The sequence below is a fragment of the Xenopus tropicalis genome, chromosome 5 (assembly GCF_000004195.4).
Source record: "Xenopus tropicalis strain Nigerian chromosome 5, UCB_Xtro_10.0, whole genome shotgun sequence".
NCBI classification, from domain to species: Eukaryota; Metazoa; Chordata; class Amphibia; order Anura; family Pipidae; genus Xenopus; species Xenopus tropicalis.
Window position 1 is genome coordinate 93,835,209 of NC_030681.2, and position 12,534 is coordinate 93,847,742.

Below are 12,534 nucleotides of genomic sequence, written 5' to 3' on the forward strand. Positions count from 1 at the left end.
AGGCCTATAGTTTTCAGGCTGAGAACGGGAACCCTTTTTAAATAACGGCACCACATTAGCAATCCGCCAGTCTCTTGGCACCATGCCAGACCTCAATGAATCCTGAAAAATTAAGTGAAGAGGTTTGGCAATCACAGCGCTCAGCTCATTTAATACCCTGGGATGAATCCCATCCGGCCCTGGACCTTTGTTTACCTTTACATGAACTTTAACAGAGAAGTCGGCTTTTTCACTCTACTGTGCATGCGCCGGACTCGGAGTCACAGGGAATGGAAGGAGGAAGTGCATCGCCCCAGGTGCGGTTTTCTCCTAATAGGGGCACCAGCCCGGGGTACGAGGTAAGCGATTCAAGTCACTTGGGGGTGCTTAACATTTTAGCACCCCCAAGTGACTTAGCCTTTCCTTCCCCTTTAACAAGTCCAGTTGCTTTAGTTGTTTTGTGTGTAATTCTGTATGTTCAATGTATAAACCTATTTATTGTACAGCACTGTGGAATATGTTGGTGCTTTGTAAATACATGCTAATCATAAAATCATAAAAGTAGTCTTCTGGTGTAGTCAGGTTAGGGACCCTAATTTTTCTAGGTTTGCTGTTCAGTTACAAAAGGGTAATGTAGAGAAACAGCTGCCCCAGGCTTACCGGTGTCCACTTCATATGTGCAGAAAATGGACATAATACAATTAAGTGTAGATCGTGCTTATAAAGACAAAGATAGCCAACGCCCTTTCATGACAAATTTAACATTTTCATAATTTTTTATAGAAAAACAACTGTTAAATGTTTTTAACATTAAAGTTACCCTTGCTAATACGATGTATTTAGTACAGTTAGTATAGCAACTGCACTTATTTATGTAAGACATTAAGACAATTTTATTGATTAGGGGTGGGGTGGAACACAACCCTAACAAAGCAAGGGTTATTACCCTAAACCTTTGAATTGCATTCCTGATTGCTGTGATTGTTGTTCCCATTGTTACTCAAAGTATTAAGTAGTCATTCCTGGCCAGACATCCAGGACGCAAGAGTGCAGGTAATTTTCTACCATAGACAATGCAGTTAGTGCAACTGCCATTAGGTGCCAGCCTGTAAGTTCAAAGCAGTTAAAGGAGTATAGTAATTAATATGTGACATGGCACATATTCTTGCAGTGAAAGCATCTTCTAGCTAGCTCTTATGTAAAAAAGAAATGTTTATTAATTTGTATGTAACTTTCATGAGCATATCACTAAAACAGCACACTTTTTTATTTTTTATCATCCTTAAGATTCACATACATCAAGAAATCCCATATAAACCGTAGCACAGCTGGATTTTACTACACTATGCACGTAATTTCCTATATATTGTGCCCTTGTGTTCCCTTTTACCTAAAGGCATATAGTTTTACTGAAACTATTACTAGTCCTCTCCTTGGCACAATTGCCTTACCGTGATTTTCAAAATTACAGCAACTTAAGAACTCCAGAACGTCAGTATATTCATTAATCCTCATTATGTCCCAGCTGTTAAAATTTTCATTAATTGCAAAAGATGATTTTTTTAGAGCATTCATCGAAATTGTAAAACAAGAATTGTCATAATAGTTGCTATTTCACTTCAACTTCGCTATCCCAAATGCTGTGTAATAATTAATGGCATAGCTTCAGTGGTGCAGCTGTTCTTTCATTGTACATAACCTTTAAATATAGTTCTTGACATTTTTTATCTTTATTAGATAACTATTTTTTATGGAAATTATCCAGATGCTGTTACAAAAACTTGCAAGAACACAGTACTTTTTGAAATAAAATTCATAAATAAAATATACAGAAGTTTTTTACTTCAATGCTGTAAGGGATTTTTGTTGTTGGTTTTCTAAAGGGTCTACATGACTTTAATACAAAAATTCTCACATGCAAATATTTCATAAAACAATTATTAGCAAAAGACTGTTAACAAGGATTTATGTTATTTGCAAACACAGGAATCACATTGTACTGTGAGGCATCACATTCTAACAATGGCTTTAATACATGAGATTTACTCTACAAGTACAAGCAATATTACATTTGTTACCCATATTAATCTATAACAGCAACACATAACCTCAAAAACTTTAGAGTGCTGCCTCCAAGAATGTTAATTTGAGACACAATAAGGGGCAAATTTATCAAAGTGCGAATTTGAATCACGAAATGGGAAATAATTCGGATTAAATACAATAATTTCTAAAGATCAGAAATGTCACAAAAATGCTTACGAAAACATTGTAATAGTCCCGATAATATCGTAATGGTGTTCCGAAAGTCACAAAATTTTCAAAATTAACGCAAAGTACGAAAAAATTGCGCAGAATGAACGAAAATGTTGCACAGTTCGAAAACTTAAAAAAACGCACAGTTCGAAAACTTAGAAAAAATACGAATTCTTTGTTTTCGGACTCAATAGTACTTTGATGAATCGATGAATGTGCCCCTAGGGGTCATTTACGTTCACAAGAGCAGGTGCACTCCTGCACTCTTCTGTACAGCGAGTTGTGCAATTAACCCCCATTCATTAATTTTTGCCAATTGGACACAATTGGTACAGCAGAGTTGCATCAGGCACAAAAACCCTTGTAATTGAAGTAACACTGTAATTTTGGGAAAAACACTGCATTGTGGTAAATAACATGCAGACTGCATTTGCGAACATAAATGAGCCTTATTGCCTATTATAAAAAGCATGCCTGTTTAGTGTAACAAATACATACTGAACCACAAAAATGCATTCACGATATATTGCACAATGAAAAATCTTTACAATCTGGCCATATCAGCTGTTGCAGGAGATACTGTGGATTTTAAATATGCAACTGATGGAGTCTGAGATTGTCCTCCCCTGCCTCAAAATGATTACCTCAATAAGGCAATAGCCAATCACTGACTCAGTTGTTACACAATTCTGCAACAGCTGGATCTCAACAGCTGGATTTGTGATGTGTGGGCAGACTCATATTGGTTAAATTGTGATGTGGGTCATGATGGACAGCAGGCCTGGATTGGGATTCAAAATAGGCCTTGGCATTTTAAGTACACAGGGGTCCACCAGCCCACTGAATAGAGACTGTCTATGGCATCTTACAGCCTAATGCCCTAAATGCAACTTATTTATGGGGTAGGGTTGTGCAGGGCCCACCTGATGTTGATCTTTGATGTCACTGAGGAACTAGGTCAGGTGCAGGTAAAGTACCATTTGACTTATAACTACTATGTATCCAAAGCCCTAATTATTTTTTGCATTTACTTTTGTTATTGGTTTCTTTCAATGTTTATAGCTCAGTGCTTACAGAAAATAACTTATTCGATTTTCTGACAATAACTAGAAATATAAGTTTAAAAAGAAAAGTGGTGGAGTAAGAAATTAGTAGCCACATATTCAATGTCTCAGTGGCAGTCCAAGCTAAATAAATTACCGTATTTTTCGGACCATAAGACGCACCGGACCATAAGACGCACCAGTTTTTAGAGAAGGGAAATGAAGAAAAAAAGATTCTGAAACAAATACTGTCCTAAAATATTTTATGTGCATTAAAAGCAAACCTGTACCAGCAGCACCCAACATATTGCCCCCCACCTGTACCAGCAGCACCCAACATATTGCCCCATCTGTACCAGCATATTGCCCCATCTGTACCAGCATATAGCGCTGTGCATGCGCACAGCGCCACAGCTAAGCGCCGGTGAATAGAGGAGGGCCCTGCACGGAGACCACACGGGCAAGTAAAAACATTTTTTTAAAGTATATTCGGACCATAAGACGCAGGGACTTTTTCCCCCCACTTCTGGGGGAAACAAAGTGCGTCTTATGGTCCGAAAAATACGGTATCAAAAGCTCAGCCTATTTTTTTATTTATTTATTTAATGATTAAATACAATGTATGGCTTCTTATAAGCAAGCTTAAGGTATGGTGATTAAAAGTACAGAAAGGTATCTAATCTTAAAAAAGTGGAGGGATAGTATGTGCACCATGTGAAGTGTGGCGTGCCAAATATAACCCCTGGCCACAATTATAAGCCACACCTACTGCCATAATAAGCCTCTACCACTTGAATGTCCTTATTTCTTCTGAGCTCTTGCTCCCCTGCTTACCCTGTTTAATTATCACTTTATATTTATGTCCCTTATGCTTTTCTATCCACCTGCTGACGTTTTCTCACATTTCACCTTTTAGCATTTTGTAATTTCCTCTTTCCTTTTTTTCATTTTTTCTTTTTACTTACTCCTTTAGTTATTTTGGCTATACCCTTTCTGTAAGTTTTTCTCTCATGCTTGCCTTGACCTGTCTTTTAGAGTAGAGAGATTGCAGTTAAAAGTAGGTACAAGATGCAGTTCTGGCTCCTTTTCAATCAAAACATAAAACTATTTTTTTTTTTTTTTTAAATTAAAACAACCTTATTATAAATGTATTTCAAAATGTCAGCTGCTAATCATATTTTACCTGCCTCAGCTCTATGCCCCAGGCATGGTGGGCAGGCAGTTAATTTCACTTTCCATTCTGCACTTCCTAGATGTTACTACATTCTTCTTATTTGCCCTCTCTCTTCACAGTCTATAACTGTGTATCCCATGCATGGGTATAGGCACCAGGCCCCATTCTGCTGTATAAACAAGATGGTATGATGCAAAGCTTGTATCTGTAGTAAATAAATCAACTGGACCTGTGTTTTTCTTTAAGAAATTTTGCCAGTCATCCGACTTGCTTTCTTTATTCAGAATTCCTAGAATAAATACCCTGTTATCATAACCAGCATGGGGTCAGGGATCTTGTGACGTTAAGGGGTTCATTGTATCAGCATGATTGGAGCTATGAGGTGTTATTAAACTATCCAGGGAGAGGTGCCAAAACAGCATTTTATGTGGCAGACAATAGATGTTGCACCCCCCACCTGTATTTAAGCTTGGTTTCTCTGTATTCACATATATGCCTTATTTATCACCTCTTTTGACCAGGTTGTCCTCCCTGTCCAAAATTTGAACTTGGTAGTCTTTAAAAAGGTCTTTTTTAAAGGTCATCTCCACCCAAAAAATCATATTGATTAAACATTTTTGGCGTTCTTTGGTTATTTATAAACATAATTGCAATAGAAAGCATGTTTTTTTTATCCATTTCTCTTCTCTGGTTTTGACTCCTGAAACAATGTAGCAGAAGTCAGTTCTCCACAAGGCTTCTGTTATATTGGTCAGAGCCACTAGACAGACACCGCTTATAATAGCAATGACATTTACAATAGGTTTTTACAATGTAATGTATTTTTGAATGTTTGTTGAACACTTCTTATCATTAAACACACACAGATACACAACTCTAACTCATTTTAATTGTAAGCTGTAGATTTTGCAGAGTAGAGTCGACAATTTTTAGTATTAATTATGTTAATTACCTGATGTTATCTACTTTTTTTTACCAATATTTTTTCTTACAGATTATTTGGGGAATCCTTTTCATCCTGGTGGCTCTTTTATTCATAGTTTCACTTTTTCTCTCCAAGTAAGTTTGCTTATAGTATCATTTACCAATTCCATATTACATATATATTCACCAAACAAAAGTGTTACCATTAGACTGTAATTATTTTTTATTAGTCTACAAATATTCATATTGAATGATTATGAACTTGCATCATAGTATTAACAAGCTTCCGTATGTTTCCCATTCAAAATTCATTATGAAAAATTATAAACATTACTTACTAAAATGTATCTTTTTTTATTTATAAAAGAAAAAGATATGTGATGGTTAAATTGGCATAGACTATATGAAGAAAGCACAAAACAACATCTCATCTCTTCTGAATTGTGGATTTTCAGACTTCAAAATTTAATGTTAACTGAGAAAACAAACATTATAAGTGGCACAAAGAACTTATCCTTAATGTGGCCATACACGGGCCGACTATAGGTGCCGATATCGGTCCCTTGGACCAATTCGGCAGCTAATCGGCCCGTGTATGGGGAGAGCAGAGCGGCCTGGCCGACCGATATCTGGCCTGAAATTGGCCAGATCTCGATCGGCCAGGTTAGAAAATCTGGTCGGATCGGGGACCACATCGGCTCGGGCCAAACGATCGGATTATTATTTTTTTTACCTAAATGGTCCCCGATATCGCCCACCCATAGGTGGGAATATCGGGGGAAGATCCGCTCGCTTGGCGACATCGCCAAGCGAGCGGATCTGCTCGTGTATGGCCACCTTTACTGTCTTTAGGTGTTTCCTTTTAGCGAACAATGTTTGCATAATAATGGCAAAACCTTAAGGGCTCTGGCACACGGGGAGATTAGTCGCCCGCGGCAAAACTCCCTGTTCAACTTACATTGTCGCCGATGGGATGGCAGGGGAAGGCAACTCGGGGAGATTAGTCGCCCGCGAACAGGGAGTTTTGCTGCGGGCGACTAATCTCCCCGTGTGTCAGAGCCCTAAAATACTATAAAGGTAAACATACTATGGTTTACAAAAGATAAGCTCTACTGTTCCTGTAACACTTACAATATGCCAAAACTTATGCTTATAGCCATTAATTTAAATAGGCTTAATGAATCCATTAAAAGATCTCTAATTTCTACAAAAATTGTGTTTTGATGAGAAACACATTTGAAAAAAAATTCCAAAAATAAATGCAAATGTTGAGTCATGATTTCTGAGAATATTCCCTTTACACAAATAGATTAATTTAAGAGAAAGGACAAAAGATGTTTTATTGTAAAGAGGAGGCTTATATGATGTTAGCATATATCTACCAAATACAAGCCAGCACATTCCGAACATGCCATATGATATTGCTCACAAACTAGATATCCCTTTCACTAAAGAAGAAATGAAGAAGTAATAAACTGAAATTAGGCCCAGATGAATACACAGCTCATTATTAAACAAATATTTTATAGTTATCAAAGATATCAGATCAATAATCCCAGACCAATCACAGGAAGGACACATAATTTCAATGCACAGAAAAGTCTCTTTAGAATGTGCCAGCTATAGGCTGATCTCATTAATAAAGATTGACCAAAAGGTTTTTGCGCAATTTATAGCAAAGAGTATTAAAATTTACCTCCTCCGGATCATTCATTCCAACCAGTTGGCTTTGTCCATTGAAGGCTAGGTAAATATGATCCTATTAGACTATATTAAATTTAATAGAATTAGTACAGATGCACTAAATCCATTATTTTGGGTTCGGCCGAACCCCTAATCCTTTGTGAAAGATTCGGCCAGATACAGAACTGAATCCTAATTTGCATATGCCAAAAGCAATAATAATTTCAGTGGATGGTGAAAAGACATTTGATGGATCTTAAAAAGAAAATGAGGGAAAACTCCAATAGTGTATAAACAAGTGATAAAATATAGGATTCCAAAGTAGTTATTACCAGTCAGCAGGGAAAGTGATTAAGGTTTTTCAAATAAGGGTCCACTGCTGTGCTCCCCCTCACCTTTATACTCACACACAATGTTAAAAGTTGCTTATCAATAACTAGCTTGTTTCCAAAGCAGTTCCACAATTACTTTCATTCAATGGTGCACAGAAGAAAATTCTAGAACCATAAACTGCAATATACATGCCTATCAGAAAGGAAGCAAGCCAAAGAAAAGTTGTGAACTTATTTTCTCCTGTAACATTATCTGATACCTTTTTTTAAATGGAAGGAGATCCATCTTTATAAAATCAAAAGATAAAACACATGGCTGATAGCATGTTACAAGAGCATTTAAAGTTACCATATGATGAAATTGTTAAGAAGACACTGTATCTAGCATTCCAATCCATCTGTTCTCTTTTTGTAGCAACATTTTAATCCAGCCCCCTCCTCTGGAGTGTTACTGAACTACATCAAACACTCTCCACTTTAGCTGGGAGTTATTATGTTTAGCTTCATAAAAATGTTTTGCCATTAGGGGATCATTAAGTTTCTCAGGGTCATAGTTTCTTATGTACCCTCGATGTTCACTAATGCCCACGTCAGCATTTGAGCATATACACCATAGGTTGCAGACACCTTTAACCAAATATTTTTCCCAATATGTGGGTGACTCACCCTGTCACCTTTTATGGCTGAATTGCACTCACTGCAATTTAAACATGGGAAAGTCCCATATTTAGGTTTGCCTACGACTGGTTATAGTCCAATGATATAGGCTGTTTTTATCACACTTTCATTTTGGACTGGAGTTAAGGAAAGTTAAAATTTTATATTTATTCAAGTTATTTAAATAACTTGATATTTGTACTTTCTTTACCAATGAGTGCAATATTATTCCATTTTTAAATACTTTTACAGTTTGGATAAAGCGCTTCACTCTGCTGGTATTGATTCTGGTTTTATCATTTTTGGTACCAACCTAACAAATCCTTTGAATATGCTCTTGCCTGTTCTGCAAACAGTAAGTAACAGAGATGTAATATAACAGAATATTTTTATTTTATAATTATGTAAAAGGTTTGTATCTTTGATCAATCATGAACATTGCATCTTACCTAAATTCTCAGAATGAAAATGACGTTGTTGGGTTTTAGTCCATCTTGGAATTCATATGAAATTATTTGCATTATTAGTAATGTAAGAATTCCAAACCGAATCCTGGATTCAGTGAATCCCTAAAATATACATACACATAGCTTTTCTCCTTAGGTGGCTCTTCTCCAAAGTAAAATATAGCCCAAATTAGCCATCCACAGTAAAATAACCAAAATTAGCCAGCCTTTCTTCGTAACTGGAATTTTCCATAACATGTATTAGCTTAGGTCTTTCTTAGTTTGACCTACATATATACTGAGATATTCTAGATGGGGCCCTTTGCCAGTGTTTTTTAAATAGCAGAAAATTATCATCTTTCCCAGAATCTATACTTATTTTTTAAAGCTAGAAAGTACCTTGCTGCCTTTGCTCCTTCTGCTAACTTGCACTGTTTGGTACAGCCACATTTATAATCAACAGGTACCCCTAGGCCCTTGTCCACAGAGGACTCACTTATCTTAGTATAATTTGGTTATATATGGCCTGCATATTTTTACATACAACTTTATATTTAATGCAATTAAGCTTCATCTCAAACTTCCTGACAAGGTTGGTCAAGCGTACTCTTTCGGAAGAAACAGTTGTCAACCCCTATCACCCAAGAGGAGGTCACTGAAGTCAGGAGATAGCCAAGGCCACCAGGTCCTTATTAGTATGAGCCACAAAGAGGGAAAAAGCCCCCTTAAAATGTTATTAACAATCCTTTATTTAAATGTTTTAGTATACTTGAGGGGTTGTGGCCAACTTATGAAAAAACTCTATATCTGGTAAACCCCATGTCCCAAGCATTCCAAACAGTAAATCCCTATATATTATACAAAATAAGGAAAATGATATAACACAGGAGCTACTGTATCATACAATGACATTCTTGCAAATATCATGCCCTTTCCTGTTAGAGCACAAGTTAGATCTTTACAGAATTGGTTGTCTCAAATGGGAGCGGAACAACATGACTGGCCTGCACAGACCTCTGGTGTGAATCTGGCTCTCAAGTGAATATACCTTATAAATGTATAGGAGCTTAGGAAAGAATGGAAACAAACTGTATTTATAGTAGCCATTGCAAACTAGGACTCTAATGGTCTTGTTTTTTTCACTTCGAAGAATTGATACTGCAGTGTTTTCCAGTTTGTAAAGCACTCACAGCTGGTTTAATACAAGAAATTGTCATTTTGCATGTGGAAAGTGACTATTTATACTTAATATGTTCTTTGGCATTTATGGCTACATATTTATAAAATAATTCCATACTATTTCTTACAGCCTGTAACTTTGTCTTATAAATGCAAACCTGACTCTGATTTCTGATTGCCTTTTAGGTGTTCCCTCTTGACTATATCTTTATTACAATCATCACAATGTATTTTATTTTCACATCAATGGCAGGAATACGAAACATGGGCATATGGTTCTTTTGGATAAGGGTAACATTTTTATGTTCTTATGTTTTAAAGTTATTATTCCACACATAAATAACGATTTTGCTGTCTGATTTACATTTCTATTTATAATTGCAATCATTATATGCAATTAACATAATCACATGCATATACTGAGCTAATAAATACATTGGAATTGGAATGCACGTAAATACAATAATAAATATGTGGTGTAGCAAGATAATATATAGGGTGGCAGCTACTATTTCCGTAGGTGGTTGTAAATCCACTGGTTGGAAGGAAATTAATTATATAAAAAAAAAGTGTATCTAATAATATATGCACTTTTCATATAAGTATTCATAGAAATAGATTATGTATAAATAGTGCAAAAAGGGGCCTGAAAATAAATTATTAAACAAGGTGTACAGAATAAAACAGTTGAATTAGAACTTAACATATGTTTTGAAAATCATATTCTGATTTGTCAAACATTTGCACAGTTATACAAAATAAGAAGAAGGCGGACTCGACCACAAGCTCTTCTGTTTCTGTGCATGATCCTTCTTTTGATTGTTCTACATACTAGTTACATGATTTACAGCCTTGCACCGCAGTATGTGATGTATGGCAGCCAGAAGTATCTATGGGAGGTAAGCAGACTTGAATATCTTTCAGCTTTACAGGTGTGTCTTACATGTGTAATATCTATGTGAAAATGTAAATTTATATTCTCTCACTCTCTGTATACATACAGTAAATGCTATATGCATACATAGGTGTGTGAAGCAGTGAACAAATATCATATATGCATATAAGTATCAAACCTCGCAAATTATCTTTATATATACACACTTATTCAGCAATATGCCTGGGTGCAAGCAGAAGGTATATACAAAAATATAAAAAATGCTGATGCACACCAGGACTTCAAACAAAACTCAATATATCAAACTATAAACTTGTGATGTTTGATATCATTACGGTCACTTTGCGGTTTAACACATTATCTTTGTGAAGGGGGTGTGTCACATTGGTGGGTGAGTGAATAAATTGTTTTATTGTTTTTAATATGTTTGTTCAGTATCTTGATAAAGGTCCACGGTGAGAAACGAAACGTCAATTCAATAAAAATAATTAGAAAAATAGAAATAGGTCATAATCCTTATTCAATCCTGTTGGATGTAGTGATTTAATCCATTTAGGGCAACGGTACATGGGGTGGTTTGTCAGCCTGGGAATAAGCTTAAGATGACAGTCCACCTCTACGCTTAAAAAAAATCTTCTAGTTGTTCCTGCATACAGAAGCATTAAATTTGCCCAGGTGCAGGCACAAGCAGCCGATATCTCGCAAAAAATGTGAGGCATTTGTTGGCAGATATTTGACTGCATGTGCCTTAACCCAGTCAGATTCAAAGCTTCTGGGTGCAGCCACAACAACATTTTTTAAGCACAGGGACTGATTGTCAGCCTGCACTTATCTGCTGGTAGACAATCCACCCTGTGTGCCCCTTGCCCTTAAGCTTTAGTTCTCTTTTGCCTTCTCGTGGAGGCCCAGTTTCAAAAACTATATTAATGGCCTTTTTGCAAACAGAGAGGATAGCACATAGATCACAAATTTAGAGATACACGTGTACAATCTTATCTATATAAGTGAGACCACGCAGATGGTAAAATCATATATATCTCAATATAGATGTGCAATACTTAAAATTTATGGTTTTCGAAACTTTGAAGGAGACAGAACTGAAGTATAAAAGATAAGAGGCTTGCACACAAAACACAGGAGGAAAGAAGCGGCCAATACACCCTTTGTGCCCTCAGCCTTAGTGTATATATGTGTGTTTACACTTTGCATGCATATGTGAGTGGGTGGGTGAGCTATGAGTGTAAGTTTAAGGCAGACAGTGGATCCGCCGGAGTTTCTGGAGGGCGGAAGAAGATACAACTATGAACCCAAAAAGCCACATGTTTCTCACTCTGCTTTTGTGTAAGGGCAGGGGAACAACAGGGTTATTAAATCTGCTCTCCTAACTGGAATCAATACAGATCATACAATCTGTGATATGTGGCATGTCAGTCCCTTTACCCGCATATGGTAGATTTGACAGTTAAAGAGCTAAGATAATAAAATTTCTATTGCTTACAATAGGTTGTTCTCTACATTTCAGAACAATAGCACACAAGAGACTGCAATAGGAAATTCTTCTGCCTCTGTTTTGAAAGATTGTGATGCCAGTGCTCCTGAGGGTAAGTGACTTTGACAATGACATAACTGTAACATCCTCATGGTAAATATAATTTTGGGCCTGACTATCTTGGACGTTTTATAAGTAGTGTAACTTTTATACTATACATTTATAATAACAATAACGGACCAGCATACCTTGCAAAATGCAAAAATGTTAAAAAAAAAAAAAAAAAATTAACTTTTGTTGGGTCATCTTTATAAAGATAGCCATGCACGCTACGAAGTTTGCAGAGGAGCAGATCGTTCTCTTTAACCACTGAGATGACGGCGGGCCAAATTAGGTTGATTTAAGTGACTGCCCCAGGTCAAAAATATAAAAAAATATTTTTAATTTAGCTTGCTGGATATGTCCACCAGGGAGACC

General features: G+C 36.4%; 1 protein-coding gene across 1 annotated transcript in view; it reads left to right on the forward strand.

Annotated features, from left to right (window-relative positions):
• Nucleotides 1-12,534, forward strand: part of lmbrd1 (LMBR1 domain containing 1) — an 88,580-nt gene that overhangs the window by 50,036 nt on the left and 26,010 nt on the right. The window contains 5 exon segments of the mRNA NM_001078716.1: nucleotides 5,447-5,511; nucleotides 8,301-8,403; nucleotides 9,860-9,964; nucleotides 10,423-10,572; nucleotides 12,091-12,169. Of these exon segments, the coding sequence (NP_001072184.1) occupies nucleotides 5,447-5,511; nucleotides 8,301-8,403; nucleotides 9,860-9,964; nucleotides 10,423-10,572; nucleotides 12,091-12,169 (502 nt within the window).